We start from the raw sequence: 19,830 nt of genomic DNA, 5'->3' as shown, positions 1-19,830 counted from the left end.
ATTAGAGGTGTGGCCAACACCAATCGAATTTTTCAAAATGGTGAACAACTCTAGTAAAGAGTCCTAAAACCTGTGATAATTGTCCAGTGGTTCATATGGCAACTGCACTTTTTAAATATGCAAAAAATGCTTAATATTTACATGTAAAGCACTTGAATTCCACGCTTAGAGATTTTTAACCTGTATGAATACTGAGCAGATATTCCAAAGTTATGTGGGGTGTAGGACAATTCTTTCACATCCTGTACCTCCTGCTATTTATAATCTAGCAATAGTATTCAAAAAGGGACAGTATGCCCCCTAAGGGTATTTTTTGATTTTTATAAAGACCAAGAGTTCTACTGACATTGAGTGGGCAGGAGGCAGGGGTGCTGGATATCTTTTTAAGACACTTCCATCCTGGAGGAAATGGAAATCCTCATATGAACTCTATTGTCATAGACATCCAGCACCCCTTCCCCATACCCACTCAATATCAGTAGAACTCTTGATGGTTATAAAAATAAAAAGCAGCCCTAGGAGGCACAGTGCCCCCTCTGAAAACTATTGCTAGATTATCAAGTGTTAATGCCAAGAATTTTGTAACTGTTTCTTTTCACCTAGAAGGGGTTGCAGCACCTTAGAGGGTATAACAGGCATTCAGTACATGAAGCATCGACAATAACGTAGCGTGGGTACAAAATGCAATGCAAATTACCCAGAGCTGTTAAGTGGGATGTCGAATATTTCTTTGGCGTTTGTTATTCTTTCCTTTCTAAAGCAGAATTCCAGGGGTAAATGGTAATTCATGGTTTCTGGAAATACTATGTGTTGGACTGTGTTGTTGAGAATTCAGCAGTATATGGTGGTCATGCTTGTGTTTCTATTCTTTAGCCACCTAGGAACATATGGAGTTTTTACAAATGCTGCATTCGACCCAAGTCCTTAAGGTAAGGTACCTGTAAAGATATTTTTGAAGGAAATATAACAGTAGGGAAAAAAGTCAGACTATGAAGATAAACTTTTCTTTAAATAATCATGTATTAAGTTTTAAGCATGTATTAAATTTTCAGGCATGAAGGAAATTGTGTTGTCATACACAGGTATGACAATGGAGTGACAATAGAGTTCAAGTAAGGATTTCCATTTCCCCCAGGACAGAAATGTCCTAACAAGACATAACTTATCTCAGGATGTGTGACATGTCCATTATTGGCTGCTAGGTGGTAACGATGGGGCCTTGTCTGCAAAGCAGAAGTCAGGACTGCTGAAAAATGTTTACAAACTCTTATGGAGTCAATTCCCTATACTACCTGCTGGGAAAACAAAAATAATCTGATGGTATACCTCTCCCAGAAAGTTCAGTGGGTAGCTGAGTATCCTACAAAAAGCCTGGATGGCAGCATTTTTTTCTATTATACTTTAAGTTCTGGGGTACATGTGAAGAACATGCAGTTTTGTTACATAGTTATACACATGCCGTGGTGGTTTGCTGCATGCATCAGTCTGTCATCTGCATTAGGTATTTCTCATAATGCTATCCCTTCCCTAGCCTGACAGCCACTGACAGGCCCTGGTGTATGATGTTCCCCTTCCTGTGTCCATGTGTTCTCATTGTTCAACTCCCACTCATTAGTGAGAACATGTGGTGTTTGGTTTTCTGTTCTTGTGTTAGTTTGCTGAGAATGTTAGTTTCCAGCTTCATCCATGTCCCTGCCAAGGACATGAACTCCTCTTTTTTTACAGCTGCATAGTATTCCTTGGTGTATATGTGTCACATTTTCTTTATCTACTCTATCATTAATAGGCATCTGGGTTGGTTCCAAGACTTTGCTATGGTGAACAGTGCTGCAATAAACATATGTGTACATGTGCCTTTACAGTAGATTGATTTATAATCCTTTGGGTATATACCTAGTAATGGAATTGCTGAGTCAAATGGTATTTCTATTTCTAGGTCCTTGAGGAATTGCCACACTGTCTTCCACAATGGTTGAACTAACTTACACTCCCACCAAGAGCTTAAAAGTGTTCCTATTTCTCCACATCCTCTCTAGCATCTGTTGTTTCCTGACTTGTTAATGATTGTCATTCTAACTGGTGTGAGATGATATCTCATCGTAGTTTTGATTTGCATTTCTCTAATGACCAGTGATGACGAGCTTTTTTTCATGTTTATTGGCTGCATAAATGTCTTCTTTTGAGAAGTGTTTGTTCATATCCTTTGCCCACTTTGTTGTGGGTTTTTTTTTCTTGTAAATTTGTTTCAGTTCTTTGTAGATTCTGGATAGTAGCCCTTTCTCAAATTGATAGATTGCAAAAATTTTCTCCCATTGTGTAGGTTGCCTGTTCACTCTGGTGATAGTTTCTTTTGTGGTGCAGAAGCTCTTTAATTTAATTAGATCCCATTTGTCAATTTTGGCCTTTGTTACCATTGCTTTTGGTGTTTTAGTCATGAAGTCCTTGCTCATGCTTATGTCCTGAATGGTATTGTCTAGGTTTTCTTCTAGGGTTTTTTATGGTTTTAGGTCTTACATTTAAGTCTTTAATCCATCTTGAGTTAATTTTTGTATAAGGTGTAAGGAAGGGATCCAGTTTCAGCTTTCTGCATATGGCTAGCCAGTTTTCCCAACGCCACTTATTAAACAGGGACTCCTTTCCCCATTGCTTGTTTTGGTCAGGTCTGTCAAAGATCAGATGGTTGTAGATGTATGATGTTATTGCTGAGGCCTCTGTTCTGTTCCATTGGTCTACATCTGTTTTGATACCAGTACCATGCTGTTTTGGTTACTGTAGACTTGTAGTATAGTTTGAAGTCAGGTAGTGTGATACCTCCAGCTTTGTTCTTTTTGCTTAGGATTGTCTTGGCTATGTGGGCTCTTTTTTGGTTCTATATGAAATTTAAAGTGTTTTTTTTTCCAATTCTGTGATGAAAGTCGATGGTAGCTTGATGGGGATAGCATTGAATCTATAAATTACTTTGGGCAGTATGGCCATTTTCACGATATTGATTCTTCCTATCCATAAGCATGTAATGTTTTTCCATTTGTTTGTGTCCTCTCTTATTTCTTTGAGCAGTGGCTAGTAGTTCTCCTTGAAGAGGTCCTTCACATCCCTTGTAAGTTGTATTCCTAGGTATTTTATTCTCTTTGTAGCAATTGTGAATGGGAGTTCACTCATGATCTGGCTCTCTGTTGTCTGTTGTTGATGTATAGGAATGCTTGTGATTTTTGCAGATTGATTTTTGTATCCTGAGACTTTGCTGAAGTTGCTTATCAGCTTAGGAAGATTTGGGTCTGAGATGATGGGGTCTTCTAAATACACAATCATGTCATGTGCAAACAGAAACAATTTGACTTTCTCTTTTCCTAATTGAATATCCTTTATTTATTTTTTTTCTCTTGCCTGATTGCCCTGGCCAGAACTTCCAATAATATGTTGAATAGGAGTGGTGAGAGAGGGCATCCTTGTCTTGTGCTGGTTTGCAACGGGAATGCTTCCCGTTTTTGCCCATACAGTATGATATTGGCTGTGGGTTTGTCATAGAAAGCTTTTATTATTTTGATATACATTCCATCAACACCTAGTTTATTGAGAGTCTTTAGTATGAAGGACTGTTGAATTTTGTCAAAGGCCTTCTCTGCATCTATTAAGATAATCATGTGGTTTTTGCCATTGGTTCTGTTTATATGATAAATTACATTTGTTGGTTGGTGTATGGTGAACCAGCCTTGCATCCCAGGGATGAAGCCAACTTGAACATGGTGGATAAGCTTTTTGATGTGCTGCTGAATTTGGTTTGCCAATATTTTATTGAGGATTTTCACATCGAAGTTCATCAGGGATATTGGCCTGAAGTTTTCTTTTTTGGTTGTGTCTCTGCCAGGTTTTGGTATCAGGATGATGCTGGCCTCATAAAATGAGTTAGGGAGGATTCTCTCTTTTTCTATTGTTTGAAATAGTTTCAGAAGGAATGGTACCAGCTCCTCTTTGTACCTCTGGTAGAATTTGGCTGTGAATCCATCTGGTCCTGGGCTTTTTTTGGTTGGTAGGCTATTAATTACTGCCTCAATTTCAGAACTTGATATTGGTCTATTTAGGCGTTCCACTTCTTCCTGGGTTAGTCTTGAGAGGGCGTATGTGTCCAGGAACTTATTAATTTCTTATAGATTTTCTAGTTTACTCGCATAGACGTGTTTCTAGTATTCGCTGATGGTAGTTTATATTTCTGTGGGATTGGTGGTGATATCCCCTTTATCATTTTTTATTGCATCTATTTGATTCTTTTTTCTTCTTTATTAGTCTGGGTAGTAGTATTTTTTTTTTATCTTTTCAAAAAAGCAGCTCCTGGAGTCATTGATTTTTTGAAGGGTTTTTCATGTCTCTATCTCCTTCAGTTCTGCTCTGATCTAGTTATTTCTTTTTTCTGCTAGATTTTGAATTTATTTGCTCTTGTTTCTCTAGTTCTTTTAATTGTGATGTAAGGCTGTCGATTTTAGATTTTTCCTGTTTTCTCTTGTAGGCATTTAGTGTTATAAATTTCCCTCTACACACTGCTTTAAATGTGTCCCAGAGATTTTGGTACATTGTTTTTCGTTCTCATTGGTTTCAAAGAACATCTTTATTTCGGTTGGCAGAATATTTAAAGTCTATAAAGAAAAGACTATGCTTAGCCTCAGGGGGTAGATAGGATGAGCAAATTTTTTATTTCTTTTATTTTTTTAAGGAAATAATAATTATTTAAATTTCTTTGGTCTCATTTTCAGAGACCCGTCCTTCTCCTGCTCACCTCATTTAGCCTCCATATGATCCTGCTGTGAACATCAAGTTTCCTGCTAGACTTGACTTAAATATAATTCATTTGCTGCAGTTTTTCATAAACACCTGTGAATCAGGGACATGGAATTACCTTAGATTAGCTCTGGACCAGCCTGTTGGTCCACCTCTGGACCAACCCTGTTTCCTGAGTTTGGGACTGTGGTACAATCTCAAACTTTCGACCTACCATCCCTTCCTGCCCCACCTCTCCTCTTCCTGTAATACAAGCCGCAGAAGCCAGGAGCAAATGTTTCTGCAGTCGTCTCTGTGCTTTGACTCAGTTGTCACTTGAAATACCAGCGAACCAAAGAGACTGGAGCATCTGACTCACAAGAAGACCAGACTGTGGAGAAATAAAAATACCTCTTTATTTTTGGATTGAAGGAAGGCTTTCTCTACTTTGTCGGAAAGCAGGTGGCATCTCTAACTGGAAGGAATTCCTTTGGCATCTTCTGGAGTCTCCAGTGGTTCTGCTGTTGAGGCCTTTTGGATCTCTGCTGCTGAGGCTTCCAGAGGCCTCTGGATGGCACCAGAGGCTGCAGAAGGCCAAGAATCAAGCCGGGAGGTCACATGTCATTGTGGGCCTTCCTGCTACCAGTCACTGTCCCACAAAGGACTCAAAGACCGATATTCAAATGTATAATTAAAAGAATTTTCCCCAAATGCCATGCCCCTCCATTTGACCGTTTGTTCAGTAAGGTCTGTATATATCCCATTGTTTACCATCAGTGTAATAGCACATAATTATGGTTGTTCCATTTATACCTCCACCCTTCAGTCAGTCAGCAAATGTGTATCACACACCCTCCACTCCAAGAGAAAATTAGAAAAACAGAAAACATTTTCATCACCTTAATGTTTTATAGGGAAGAACAAATGTGTTTTACATGTTCCTTAAATCACATGTTTGGTAAATAGGCCTTTGAAAGTCGTACAGTGTTTACCTGGAACTGATGTAAAAAAAATAGAGAACCAAAAATTACAGGACTCATCTTGTCTCTGTGAAATGTAATGCAATAAATATGTCACGTAGACTGTGTATACATAAGCAAACATGCAAATAAAAAAGCAGCCTAATCAAAGGTTACAGTAATGTCGCAACAATTTTGGTAGTAACCTTAGGATTTAGGGGCACAGTGCTCTCAAAGTTTCTCTGATACACCGCCAATAGCACCTCTGACTGCTTATTTATATGTCAATCACCAGGCTAGGTATTCTAGGACTTTGGTCTCAACCCTGTTTTCTGAATCAGAATCTGCATTTTGTAAAAGTTCCCCAGGGACGTTTTTTCTGATGTTCTACCAGCTTTGGGAGCCATTGATAATGTTACAGATAAAGAAGTGTAAGCAGCTGTTCAATTAGGGAGATAATAGATACCTACGAGGAATAATCAAAGGCAATTAACATGATTATATAATTTGAATAGTGTTGTAATAGTTCCTAAGATGGAAAAGTCAATTTGAGCCCAGAATCTGGGAGATAGGCAGAACCCTGGACTGTAAAGAATGGCCCAGTAAGGAGGAAGAAAATGAGCCTCTAAGCTGGTAGAATAATACCAGCACAGGAGCAAAGAGAATATTGTGGCGAGTGGAGAGGGAGGAGGAGGCTGTTTATGAGCCTGATATCATTAACAGAGACCTCATGTGAGAGGCCAGATGACAATTTATTGAATGTACTGAATGCATAAGGCATAAGACAGAAACTTGGAGCCATGCAGATACAGGGAACCCAGGACGAGTCATTATGATGCTTCAGATAATATAAATCTCAGATTCTCTATGAACAGCAAAGTAAGATTGAAGGTGATATGAAACAGCCAGATCCTTCAAGAAATACAAAATACAAGGGGCCCTGGAGACAGGAAAATATGATCATAGTAATAAATTTGTGCTATGTGCTTTCTAAGTGCTGGAACTATAGTTTACAGTTGCATTTTATCCTCCCAACATACCCTGTCAGGAAAAACTCTTATTGTCATCCTTATTTCACAGATGTCAAAACTGAACAGAGAGGGAGAGTAACTTGCCCAAGACAAGACAGCTAGTAAGTGAAACTGAAATCTGGACAACTGATTTGTTTTCAGCCAAGCTCTTTAAGCCCTCTGCTATGCTGTGGCTTAGCTGGTGACAGGCTCTTATCAAGGCAGAACTGTGCCTTGGTAGAAGCCAGGAAACGGATTCAGAGCAGTAGGCCTTGCTCATGTGCTTGTTCCCTGCTTCTTCACCACCTGAAAATAGTGTTTCAGTGCCGGTAACAGGGCACAATACCCTTTTCCCCAGATCAAAAGGGGAGCCATCTGCTTAAGGTGGTCGGGTACCACTGCACTGCACAGAAGGTTCTACAAGTGTGAGCTTGGACCCAAGCAGGCTTCAGGTGAGTGGCAGGGGCGACTGCTCCCGTGGTGTTGGCGGGTGGAACTGGAGGAATACAGCTTCGTCTGGCTCATGAATCCCTGAGCATTGTCCCACCTGCTAGAGCCACTGATCTCTGCCCTTTCTTCACCTGTAGTAAAACAGTCACTAGCTTGGTTGCTCTCCCTAATACCTCTGGTCACCAGGAGCAGTGATCTCACCAAGCCCCTGCCCGGAAAAGCCCCAGAAAAAGGGGAGGGAGAAAGAGCCAGAGGCTGCCGCTGCAGTTTGGAGGAACCGCAGGGGAGGAGGACGCTGCCACCCACAGCCTCCAGAGCTCATTGCAACTGGGACAGCCCAGAGTGGGGTTAGTCAGCAGCTCGGCAAGCGCTGCCCAGGCCCTGGGGTGGTGGCAGCCAGCGGGAGCAGGAAAGGAAGCATGTTCCCAGGCTGCCCACAGGTCTGGGTCCTGGTGGTCTTGGGCACCAGCTGGGTAGGCTGGGGAAGCCAAGGGACAGAAGCGGCACAGCTGAGGCAGTTCTACGTGGCTGCTCAGGGCATCAGTTGGAGCTACCGACCTGAGCCAACGAACGCAAGGTAACTCAGGTGTGGAGTCTGGGTGGGCTTCTCTAGAGAGGATGCTCTATTTCTTTTAGAGGACATTCCCTTTGCAATGTCATGCTTTTTTTTTTTTTTTTTTTAACTTCGGGTAAGTAAATATAACTAACAGGAGAGTATACCGAATTAAATAAACTGGGTGGATGCTAATTTTGCCTCCAATAATATAGTTTATCGTTCTGAGGGTATAGAAAACATTCCATTTGATTGGTTAGATGTTGCTTTCTTTTCAAGGGTTTATTTTCAATACAGTTTTGTTAGTAGGTTTGTGTTGGGTTAATGTGTCGGTTAATTCAAAGGCACCAGGTACTTGCTCCCTCATTAGTCCTTCCTGCAAACTCCCATTCCAGGGTTTTAGTTGTACGGTATTTTCATGAGACTCCTGGTTACATATTATTTATTCCATTGTCTACATAGCTTCATCTTCTAAAACTAAAAATGAACACCTTGTGCTTTTTGTCATATAATTTTGTTGCTGCCTTATAAATGATTTACAAAATATCATTAGTCTGGCCAGGTGCAGTGGCTCATTCCTGTAATCCCTGCATTTTGGGAGGCCGAGGCGGGTAGATCGTCTGAGGTCAGGAGTTCAAGACTAGCCTGACCAACATGGCGGAGCCCCATCTCTACTAAAAATACAAAAAGAAATTAGCTCACACCTATAGCCCCAGCTACTCGGGAAACTGAGGCAGGAGAATAGCTTGAACCTGGGAGGAGGAGGTTGCAGTGAGCCAAGACGGCGCCACTGCACTCCAGACTGGGCAACAGAGCAAGACTCCATCTCAAAATATCATCAGTTCATGGAAATGCAACATTTTTGTACTTTTACCTTTTTTCTGCTTCATATTTGACTTAGTTATCCTATTGAATGTGACTCTTAATTTTTTTCTCTCTGTTAGTCATATCCTGGGATATGGTTTACCCTAGCTCTTTAAAGGCGTATGTAACTAAGAGGAGGTTTAATTCATATAAAATACTATCCTTGAGTTGCAAACCATTTTTTCTAATTCAATGTTATAAAAAAGACTTCTCAGAAGTTAACAAAATCAGAGCCTATTCAATATTTCCAGTTAGTTTTTTAAAATAGTAAACCAGCTAGTGTGACTGACTCACTTTTTTTCTTACATCACGGTTTATTATGAAAGATGTGTTCCTCTTTTACAATTACAAAACCAAAGCAATCTGCCAAAAAGTAATGCAATATTTTGAGATCTTTTAGTGTATAATTTAACCCTTTCAAAACTTTCACTGTAATTGGGTTATTTTGGAATGTATTACATACCATTTTGGTCTTATAATAATAAGAGCTCCCTCCTTTTCAGAAATAATCATCTTAAATATTATACCTTAAATTAATAATCTAGGTCACACTCACACCCTTAGGGAACTGCCATAAGCTAAAACCCCAAAGGAAATAACAGTGCTTCTAACACTAATCTTGCCTGCTTCTGAGTGGAATGCAAACTTGGTTTCTGGCTTTCTTGTACCATGCTGTGTTTATGCTTGGGAGTTTTTCTTTTGTCTGTAGTTAGCATTGAAAATAGCAAGCAAAATGCTGGAGGCAGTACCACATAGGGCAAAGGTCTGATTCACACGGTAAGTACACAGGGAACCACGACTGGTCATTCTGTCCCCTCACTCTGTGGGTAGGTTTTCAAAGTTCCGGAGAATCATTCCTCTGGTAGCAATTGCTGAGTCAAAACCATAGAAAGGTAACCTAGACAAATTGTCAATATTGTTTAACCCCAAATCATATTATTTCTCTCTAGTATTTTCTTACGATACATCTAATCCGTCTATCTGGCTGATTAAACTAAGAACTTGTTCTAACTTGTCCTGCCCCTAGAGCTACGATACTCACTAGAGGAATATCAACGCAGACAACTCCATCTTTTGCCAAAGTGTATTTTAGCACAAAGCAGAAATCTGTCTACTTATTTCATATAATATTAGCAGGACAATGCCTTTTAAAGGTAAAATGTATCTATTATTCTTGCTCCAAGTCTAAGGTGAGCACTTTCAAAAATTCCGTAAGAAAATTTGTTTAGTTCCTCACATGTATATACAAAGACATATTTAAGAAAAGATATACATACATTTTCCTTCTAGGGTTCTACCTTCATATAATTTTGTGATTATGAACAAATCATCTTTAAACAGTCCTTATAAATTGAAAACTCATCATATACATTGTTTGAAATCATATCATCTGTAACTTTTTAATCAGATTATTTTCCAATAAAAATTGTTCAGATCAAAATAGACATACTTCAGTATGAATACACAGCATATACCATAAAACATGTTAGAAAACATCTCTCTGTTGAAATTACTCCACGTGAGAGACTGATATTTTTCAGTGAAGATTTTATACTATCATCTACATTTCTGTATTTAACGATCTGAGGCAGGGGAGGACAATAACTTTTCAACTGTACTAAAAGTAAACAAATAAAAATGGACTTCCACATTCGGGACATTAGCATATAGAATCCTAGAATTCTTGAGTTATAGAAATTCTAAGAGGTCATTTATTTCATTTTCTACTTCCATGTTTTAACTTCCATGTTTTGACTTCTGCTTTTCCCCTTGCCCTCGGCACCAACGATCTTACCAAGTGGTTGTCTAATTCCTACTTGATTGCCGTCAGTGATGGAGAATCCACTACCTTCTAGATCCAGCCATTCTAAAAGTACTTACATGCCTCCTTTAATTCCGTCCCCACATACCAACACAGCTCCTGTCTTCCACATATGAATATTTGTGAGCATTACTATAATTACACATTTGTTTTTGCTTTCTGTGAAAACCTGAAAGCTAAAGACTAACTCTTATTACATTTACAAAATAATGTCACCGGCTAACATGTATTGCGTGTTTCTAGTATGTCACTTCTTATGCCTTTGCACATATCAACTTATTTAATATTATGCAACAATCCTGCGAGGAAGATTTCAGTATTAATCCCATCTTATAGTTGTAGAAACTGAGGCACAAACGGATTAAGTCAACTTTTCAAGGTAAAACACTAAGATGTAGATCTAGGATTCAAATCCAGACACTGAATTCACAGCCCACACCGCGGCCACTGTGCTGTCACGGCATGGCATATGTGGGTGGTGTTATGTCTTGATTACAGCTGGGCCACTGTCCCCGCATTAGGAAGCAAAACCAAGCCAGTCTGATCAACTGACTTAGACATTTGTTGGGTATTTTCTCCAAATTCTCTTTCCTTTAACCTCATCATTGAGTTTGAGACAAGGATAAGAATGATGTGCCTTTAGAGGCACAGAACGGTAACAACAACAGGAAAGCATCCCACCACTCCCAACTCTCGCTGCTGTCTGTCCTCTATTTGTTGTTTTTAATGATAAATGCAGCTGTTTCACATTTTGAAACCTTGGTTCTGCCATTTATCAGCTGTATCTCTTGGACAAGTTACTTACCCTTTCCAAAACAGTTTTTTCATTGGTTTGTTTCCAGTATGAATCCCAGGGCTTTTACCCAAGTAGCCATCTCTCACCTCTCAACTAGAAATGAATTCCATCAAATCAGTACTTTTTAATGATGTTCCTCAGTAGATTAAAACTATATTTGATTGATCAGTTGAAAAACAGCTCACATATTTATTCATAAAGGATTTGGTCATACTTCAATCATGTAAAATCTAAACCTAAAGTTTGGGTTTACACTATGATTTGGGTTCTCTTTTTAGAAAACTGATTCTGAGAAATGATATGAGGGTAGATTAACTTGTGAACAATAGGTATCACAACAGGATATTTTTGAAGAGACCAATAATTATTTCATTAACTTTATCAATCATGTTTATAAAACTGTGGGCTTCTGAAATACAATAAAGATACTAGTATTCTAATAGAAGTCTGAGGATATGCGAGAACTACTTTTTTTGTAATGTGAGAAATGGATGTTGAATATGCATTTCAAATTAGTTTTTGTATTTTATTTCCAGTTTGAATCATTCTGCAACTTCCTTCAAGAAAATTGTCTACAGAGAGTATGAACCATATTTTAAGAAAGAAAAGCCACGATCTAGCATTTCAGGTAAGCCTGCAATATACTTTTTTAAATTTTAAAGATAAATTTCTACAGGTAATTTGGCATTCATATGCATCTAAAATATTCATTTACTGAAATTTTATAGAAATGTATCGTGGGTTTTTTTAAACAAGTACTGGCTACATAACATGTGGGGCCCAGCGCAAAACGAAAATGTGGGTCCTCTTGTTCATATCATTGAACATTTCAAAGTAGTGACTGTAATGCATTAAACCAAGCCGGGAGCCCTTCTGAGCATGGGCCTTGTGAAACTGCCCAGGTCACATACCCATGAAGCTGGTTCTGTTTTTAACCTTGATTAAAATAGCTAAATAAAACGTTAAAGTGTTTGAATTTTTATCGATTCATCTAAAAGCTACTACTGAGTACCTGGTATGGGCTGGGCATTGAGTGGGGTACTGTGGATGCAACAGTGGACACGACAGTCTCATATCCTGCATTCATGGAGAGCATGGTCTAGTTTAATGAGCACAGATGTGCCTTAACAGAATGATTTTTGCTTTCATTTGGCTCCCTAGATTCATTCAAAGGAACTATGTAGGACTGATTCCTTTGCGTCTCTTTCCCATCTGTTCTCTTGTTTATTTAGTGTGATATATATAATAGCCATAACTTTTTATTTATTTATTTGAGACGGAGTCTCGCTCTGTCACCAGGCTGGAGTGCAATGGCGCGATCTTGGCTCACTGCAACTTCCGACTCCATGGTTCAAGCTATTCTCCTGCCTCTGCCTCCCAAGTAGCTAGGATTACAGGCACATGCCACCATGCCCAGCTAATTTTTGTATTTTTAGTAGAGATGGGGTTTCACCATGTTGGCCAGGATGATCTCAATCTCCCGACCTTGTGATCCACCTACCTCGACCTCCCAAAGTACTGGGATTACAGGTGTGAGCCACCGCGCCCAGCCAATAGCCATGATTTTTAAAGAAAATATTTTTTCCTCCTCTCTTCTTTTATCAAGAAGACTGGGTTGAATCGTGTTCTAATATCTTACCTATGATAGTATATTACACAGGGATGACAGAGACCATCAAGGGAGAACTTCCTCCAGTTGAGTCCCCTTGTCAGTAATTCACCTGTTGCTTTCCCCAGTCAAATGTAGACCTGCCGTCTTTCCCAGAATCATCCCAGGCTGTCCTGCCTCCTCTCATTTCCCTTAATCTTCCATCTTTACTCAATGGGAGTCTTCCTTTCAGTTAAAAATCAACAACAAAACCAAAGCAAACCATGTTCAGGTTAATGCCTATCCAGGAAAAGGAAAAAAAAATCTCCCCTTGACCCTGCCTGCCTTTTCCTTTCCTCTCCTTTCCTTCACTACCAGTCTTCTGCATGAGGACTGTATATCATTCTCTACATTTCTTCGCCTATATTCCTTCCCGAATCTGCTTTAGTATGAATGAGTCTACTAAAATTACTCTCACAAAAGGGAACTCGTGACTTGAGATGCCAGAGCCTGTGTTCTTTTACTACCAGACGTTACTAGGACATTTAACCATCTCCCTTTTTGAAGCTCTCTTTTTACCTGTTTCTTCTATTGCCACTTCCCCAGAGTTTGCTCAGACTTCTCTTACCACTCCTGCTCAGTATTCCCACCAGATATTCTTCCCCAGGGTTCCAGTTTCATCCAAAACCAAGGCTTTCACTAATACCTACCCTGAAGCCACTTTCTGTCTGAAGTTACACTGACATCACCCCAATACCAGAAGAATTAAATCTTCCCTCTTCTATATACCCCCAGTACCTTGAATTAATTCCTACCTTGTAAAGACATTATGAGGATCAATTGAGTTAACAAGTACAAAGTATTTATAATAATGCTGACACATAATAAACACTCAGTAGAAGTTAGCTACATTGTTATTGTTGCTGCTATTAGCAATCATGCCTCAGATCATATATATCATTGTATTATGGATATCTATCTATCTATATTTCTCTACTCATTTATATATTCTTCACATGTGTTCATTTATCTATTTATTTAATTTAAAACAACTCTGCATTTAAATATTATTTTACTTTTAAATAATTGTGTATTGAGACCAGGCGTGGTGGCTCATGCTAAGAGCCACCTTATATGGATATTTGGGAGGCTAAGGAGGATGGATCACTTGAGATCAGGAGTTCCAGACAGCCTAGCAAACGTAGTGAAACCTTGTCTCTACTAAAAACACAAAAATCAGTTGCACGTGATGGTGCATGCCTATAGTCCCAGCTAGGCAAGAGGATCACTTAAAACAAGAGGATCACTTGAGCCCAGGAGTTTGAGGATGTTATGAGTTATGATCACACCACTGCACTCCAGCCTGGGTGACAAAGTAAGTCCTCATCTCTAATTAATTAATTAATTAATTAATTAAATTAGTTAGTTTTGAGTCTCCACATTTTTCAGGGACAAATTATAACATGTTTGTCCCTGAAGGAGTTTTGAAATAGCCGCAGTAGTAACTGCCTTGTGTTAATGTAATGTGTTGTTCACCTAAGAGCAGGGGCTTGGATTAACCGACCTCCTGCAGTCCCTCCCAGCTCCACAACTGCACTAAATTGGGCACACGCTGTGCGGGCGTCCCCAAGCTCTGAAGTAGGCCACTCCTTTCCCCAGTCCAGCTTCAGGCACTGAGGAGAGGGTGGGAAGGATCTTAGGCCATCTGGCTGATGGAGGAGCTAAAGAGCAGCTTGAAAACCATTTAGCCATGTGTTTTCCTACATGCTTGAAAGTATTTAGTATGCATTTATGAAAACATCCTTTTGTTTTGCCTTAATTCTGAAGAGGCAGGAGGGGAGGTTGAATAAATACTCCAAACTGTCCACTAAAGCAAGAGGTCTTATTGGGTTAAATAACTTAGGAGACTTACTCTGGACATCTGGTATTTGCAGCCATGTGATACCAACAAACAAATCAACCAAGCAAGAGAACCATGGCAACTAAACGTGGCACACAATTGGCAGCATAGTCAGCACCCTGCTGGGCTCCTTGGCAGCTGGGGTAGGTGGGAATAGTCCACGGAAATTTCCATCAGGAGCCAAGACAGAGTTTCCAATAGTCCATGGAAACTTCCATCAGCAGCCAGAAGAGTAGGGTCAGACAGTGAAGTCAGACATGTCAGGAGTCAAAAGAGGTGTAGACATCTGGACTATTCTATAAAGATGGGGGCATGAAACTGTGCCATGAAAAAACAGGGAGAGCTTTGGCTCAGGAGTCCAGAGATCTCAGTTCTGATCCCAGGAATGCTACCAGATCACTGGCTGACCTTGGGCAAGTCATCTTTGCCCCCCATTCCTACTTCCCAGGCTTTGTTAACTGTCTTTAAAATAAGGACTGAACTTTGTGACCTCCACAGTCCTGTGTAGAGCTAACATAAAAACAAACAAGAAACTTCAGGCACAAGGTCAGCATAAACTCCAGGCCTAGTAGTTCAAGGAAAGAGATAGGACAACCGTGGGTGGCAAGATAAGGATAGGGAGAGGTAGGACCTCTGTCCCAGGGATCAGAGTTTACCATTGCTGCTCTAACCAGCTACTACAAACTTAGTGGCTAAAACACAAATTTACTCTCTTAGGATTATATTTCTGCAGATCAGAAGTCCAAAACGGGTTTCATTGGGCTAAAATCAAGGTATTGGCAGAGCTGCATTCCTTTGGGATGCCCTGGGGGAGAATTGTTTCCTTGTCTTTTTCAGTTACTGGAAGCTGCCTACACTCATGGGCTCATGGCCCCTTCCTCCATCTTCAAAACCAGCTGAGTTGCATCTTCCAGGCTCTTCCTAACTCAGATTCTCCTGCATCCCCCTGATGAGGACCTTTGTGATTACACGGAATCCACCTGGACAGTGAGGAAAATCTCATCTCAAGATTCTTAATTATAGATACACAGTCCTTTTGCCATATAGAGTAGCATATTCCCAGGTCCCAGAGATTAGAATGTGGACATCTCAGCAGGAGCACATCGTTCTGCCCACTACATCCACCAAACAAAGCCCTCCCATGGTGTCCTCCCTCTCCCAGAATAGCACCCTCCTCCACCCAGCTCCCCAAACCATAACCTCATCAGTCATCCATGGCAAATGATGTGTCTCATTATCCACCCAACATCCAATCCATCCTCAAGTTCCAGCTATTTAATCTCCTAAATAGATTGCTAATATATTCTTTCCTCATCATCTCATCTTATCTCAGTTACCACCATCTCTCTCCTGGAGCCTTCTTTTTTTTTTTTTTTTTTTTTGAGACGGAGTTTCGCTCTTGTTACCCAGGCTGGAGTGCAATGGCGCGATCTCAGCTCATCGCAACCTCCCCCTCCTGGGTTCAGGCAATTCTCCTGCCTCAGCCTCCCGAGTAGCTGGGATTACAGGCACGCGCCACCATGCCCAGCTAATTTTTTGTATTTTTAGTAGAGACGGGGTTTCACCATGTTGACCAGGATGGTCTCGATCTCTTGACCTCTTGATCCACCCGCCTCAGCCTCCCAAGGTGCTGGGATTACAGGCGTGAGCCACCGCGCCCAGCCCTCCTGGAGCCTTCTATCTGTTCTCTCGAATGTTCTCCACTTGGTTTCCTCCCAGATCATCCTCCACAAATGCAGCCAGAGATTTTAAAACCAAAATCTGGTACATGTTACACCTTGATTAAAACTCTTTAATGGCTTACAGATACTCTTAGGCTAAAGGGAAAAGTCTAAGAAGCTTACAAAGGCCTGCATGATGGGCCTCTGAGGATGCCGTCAGCTCCATCTTCTGCTCCTTCCTTTCACATACTAAGCTCTGCCTCCTGGCTGGCTATCTGTCACTTCTCTGAATAGGCCACATTTTCTGGCACCTCAGGGCCTTTGCACATGCTACCCCCACTTTCTAGAATGTCTTTGCCCATCCCTTTGCCTCTCTGCCTTTGGACTTCAGCAGTTAAAGCATTAATTTCTCAGGAAAGAATTTCCCAACTCGCCTCCAAGATTGGACTAGATTTCTCCTGTCAAATACTCTTCAGAGTATTCCATCCTTTTCTTTCATAATATTTACCACAGGTTTAAATCGAATGTTTGTGTAATCATTTGTTTAAAAATCTGTCTTTCCTACTATAAAAACTTATAAAGTTATAGAACTATAAAATGTTCTACTTTTATAGGCTCTCTGAAGGCAGGGAGTGGGTGTATCTATTTTACTCTCTTATGCACCATTGCAATTCTGAAGCCTAGGATAATATAGGCACTCGATAGTCACTGAATAAATAAAGGAATGAAAAAAGGAATAAATGCAAGGTGGAAGTATAGTATAAAGAGGTGGCTTAAGTCACTAGCTAGAGTCAGACATACTGAACTTAAACCATGACGCTGTGTAACATTAGGCAAGATATTTAAACTCACTGAGGCTTAGTTTCTTCATCTATAAAATGAGGATCTTAATATCTACCTCAAAAACATGTGAGGATTAATGTAGGGACTTACAGTGCTTGAACGTATTAAGGGAAACAGAACATGAAAGCTCTATTATAATTATCATCACCGCTGCAAACAAATGCTGGCTGAATTCCACCAGTGCTGTGACTTCCTTCTTCTGCTTCTAGGATTTCTAATGGAGAGAAGCCAATCCTGTGATGCTTATGAATGGCTCAGAAATGACAGCAGCTGATTTCTGTCATCTGTCTGGAATGAGGCTCTTGGTGATAGATTCTCAAGCTTTAAAAGACATCAAGATCACCAAGGAGCACATGTGAAAGTCCAGATTCCCAAGTTTCACCTCCTGAGCTCAGGTTCATTGAGGCTGAGGTGATATTTGGGAATCTGCCTCTTAGTAAGACCCTAGGTGATTATGATGCAGAGATTCCAAGGACTACACTTTGGGAGTTCTAGTACAATCACCCCTTGGTATCTGCGGGGAGTGGTTCCAGGACTACTCACAGATACCAAAAGTTGCAGATGCTCAAGTCTCTTATATAAAAGGTCATAGTATTTACAATAACCTATGCATATCCTCTCATATACTTTAAATAATTCTAAATTACTTATAATACCTAACGCAATGTAAATTCTATGTAAATTGCTATTACATTATAGTTTTATTTGTGTTGTTTGTACTGCTGTGTAATTTTTTATTGTTGCTTTTTTAATATTTTTGATCCAAAATTGGTCGACTCCACGGATGTACAACCACGAACGTGAACTATGGTCACGGAGGGCTGATATACATAATTCCTCAAATTCTGACTCAGCTATCAACTTTTTCCCCAACTCCCCAGACAGAATTTGTGCTTCATCCTCTCGGCTTCCGTAGTAGTTTGCTCATAGCTCAGCAGTTGCCCCTATCATACATCTTCTCCAAACTAGCTTGTGAGCTCCTTCAGGACAGGGACTGTATTCGATCCATGTAGCCAGAAACTCCAACGCAGCGCCTGGCATGTAGAAAGTAAAACCGCACTCTTGATTTCTACACCCCTAACCTACTGTCCCGGCTGTGTTCTCCATTGGAGTAACTAATGACATCATTTGCCCAGCCGTTCTGATAAAACACCTTGAGGTCATCCTTGGCTTCTCTCTCACACAAGCCACATGCAATCCATCAGCAAGTCTTGTTTGTTTTACCTACAAAAACATCCAGAATCCAATCACTGCTAATCACGTCCTGCTACATGTGCTGACACAGTACACTGCGGTCTCTTTCCTACACCGCCTAATCTCTCTGCTTCCATTCTTGTCACTATACAGACTATTCTCTACACAGCAGCTAGGAGGAACTTTTTGTTTTAGGATGAACTTTTAATACACATCATACTATGTCTCTGCTGCACAAAGTGATTTCCGATTTTACTTAGAAATGCTCCAGTGATGTCCCATTTCACTTAGAAGAGGCGCAGTGGCTCATGCCTATAATCCCAGCACTTGGGAGGCTGAGGTAGGAGGATCACCTGAGGTCAGGAGTTCGAGACCAGCCTGGCCAACATGGTGAAAACCCATCTCTACTAAAAATACAAAAATTAGCTGGGTGTGGTGGTGTGTGCCTGTAATTCCAGCTACTTGGAGGCTGAGGTAGGAGAATCGCTTGAACCCGGGAGGCGGAGGTTGCAATGAGCTGAGATCATAACACTGACTCCAGCCTGGGAGACAGAGAGAGACTCCATCTCAAAAAAAACACAAAAAACAGAAACAAAACAAAACAACAAAAAAAGGAAATGCACCAGCAATGTCCCATTTTACTTAGAAGAAAGTTCAAGTACCTACCATAGCCCCCCTTGTTCTGCACACCCTCCATTCACCTCCTCTCTTCTTTCTTCCCATACTATTTTTCTTACTGTTCCTTAGATATATCAAGCCTATTCCTGCCTCAGAGCTAGAGAGCTGTGTGATTTGCTTCCTCAATTTATCTAGGTCTCTGAGCTCTCCCATGTCACAGAATTCTAAAGTAACTACTCTCTCACATCACCCTCTGTAATTGAAATGAACATCTTTTGTAAGCAAAGACAGTTATCTCTAAGGAACGACAGTGGGTCAAAGTGGGCTAGACATGGTCAGAACTATTTCTCCTACTCTTTTGACTTCTTTTGGGTCCAGTGTTTCTACCATTCTGTTTTCATCTGTGCACATGTAATGTTGAGTTAATGAGCTGCTGAAACCTTCTAGATCGACGATAAGCAGGTCAGCCTCCAGACCAGGAGGAATGGTAGCAGTCGCTCTTGGTATCATCTGTTTGTTTTTCTTGCTTAGCAGCTCTGCCCTTGGTGATCCTGAATACAGACATAGTTTAAATCTTTGTTTTCACAGGACTTCTTGGGCCTACTTTATATGCTGAAGTCGGAGACATCATAAAAGTTCACTTTAAGAATAAGGCAGATAAGCCCTTAAGCATCCACCCTCAAGGAATTAAGTACAGCAAATTATCAGAAGGTAAGAGAAATTTAATATTTTTCTAAGGGAAAATGTCTAAAGTCTTTAATACCAGCATCAAACATTTAAAACCCAATTGTTAACCATGTGTTGTTAGGGAAATCTCTTCCAA

General features: G+C 40.4%; 2 protein-coding genes across 4 annotated transcripts in view; both read left to right on the top strand.

Annotated features, from left to right (window-relative positions):
* The window catches only part of SELP (selectin P), a 44,619-nt gene extending 38,741 nt beyond the window's left edge, over positions 1 to 5,878 (top strand). For all 3 annotated transcript variants that reach the window (XM_012444715.2, XM_012444716.2, XM_064370377.1), the window contains 2 exons: positions 874 to 929; positions 4,746 to 5,878. In XM_012444715.2, the coding sequence (XP_012300138.2) occupies positions 874 to 928 (55 nt within the window). In that variant the 3' untranslated portion in view covers position 929; positions 4,746 to 5,878. The remainder of the gene's footprint in view (positions 1 to 873; positions 930 to 4,745) is intronic.
* A 1,541-nt stretch (positions 5,879 to 7,419) lies between these two features.
* Positions 7,420 to 19,830, top strand: part of F5 (coagulation factor V) — a 71,580-nt gene continuing 59,169 nt past the window's right edge. Inside the window, exons 1-3 of the mRNA XM_064370684.1 lie at positions 7,420 to 7,745; positions 11,740 to 11,831; positions 19,596 to 19,718. Of these exons, the coding sequence (XP_064226754.1) occupies positions 7,588 to 7,745; positions 11,740 to 11,831; positions 19,596 to 19,718 (373 nt within the window). The 5' untranslated portion in view covers positions 7,420 to 7,587. The remainder of the gene's footprint in view (positions 7,746 to 11,739; positions 11,832 to 19,595; positions 19,719 to 19,830) is intronic.

Source organism: Aotus nancymaae, unplaced genomic scaffold, assembly GCF_030222135.1.
Source record: "Aotus nancymaae isolate 86718 unplaced genomic scaffold, 86718_ANA_hifiasm-v0.15.2.pri h1tg000108l, whole genome shotgun sequence".
Taxonomy (NCBI): Eukaryota; Metazoa; Chordata; class Mammalia; order Primates; family Aotidae; genus Aotus; species Aotus nancymaae.
This window is presented reverse-complemented; position numbering and strand designations above follow the sequence as displayed.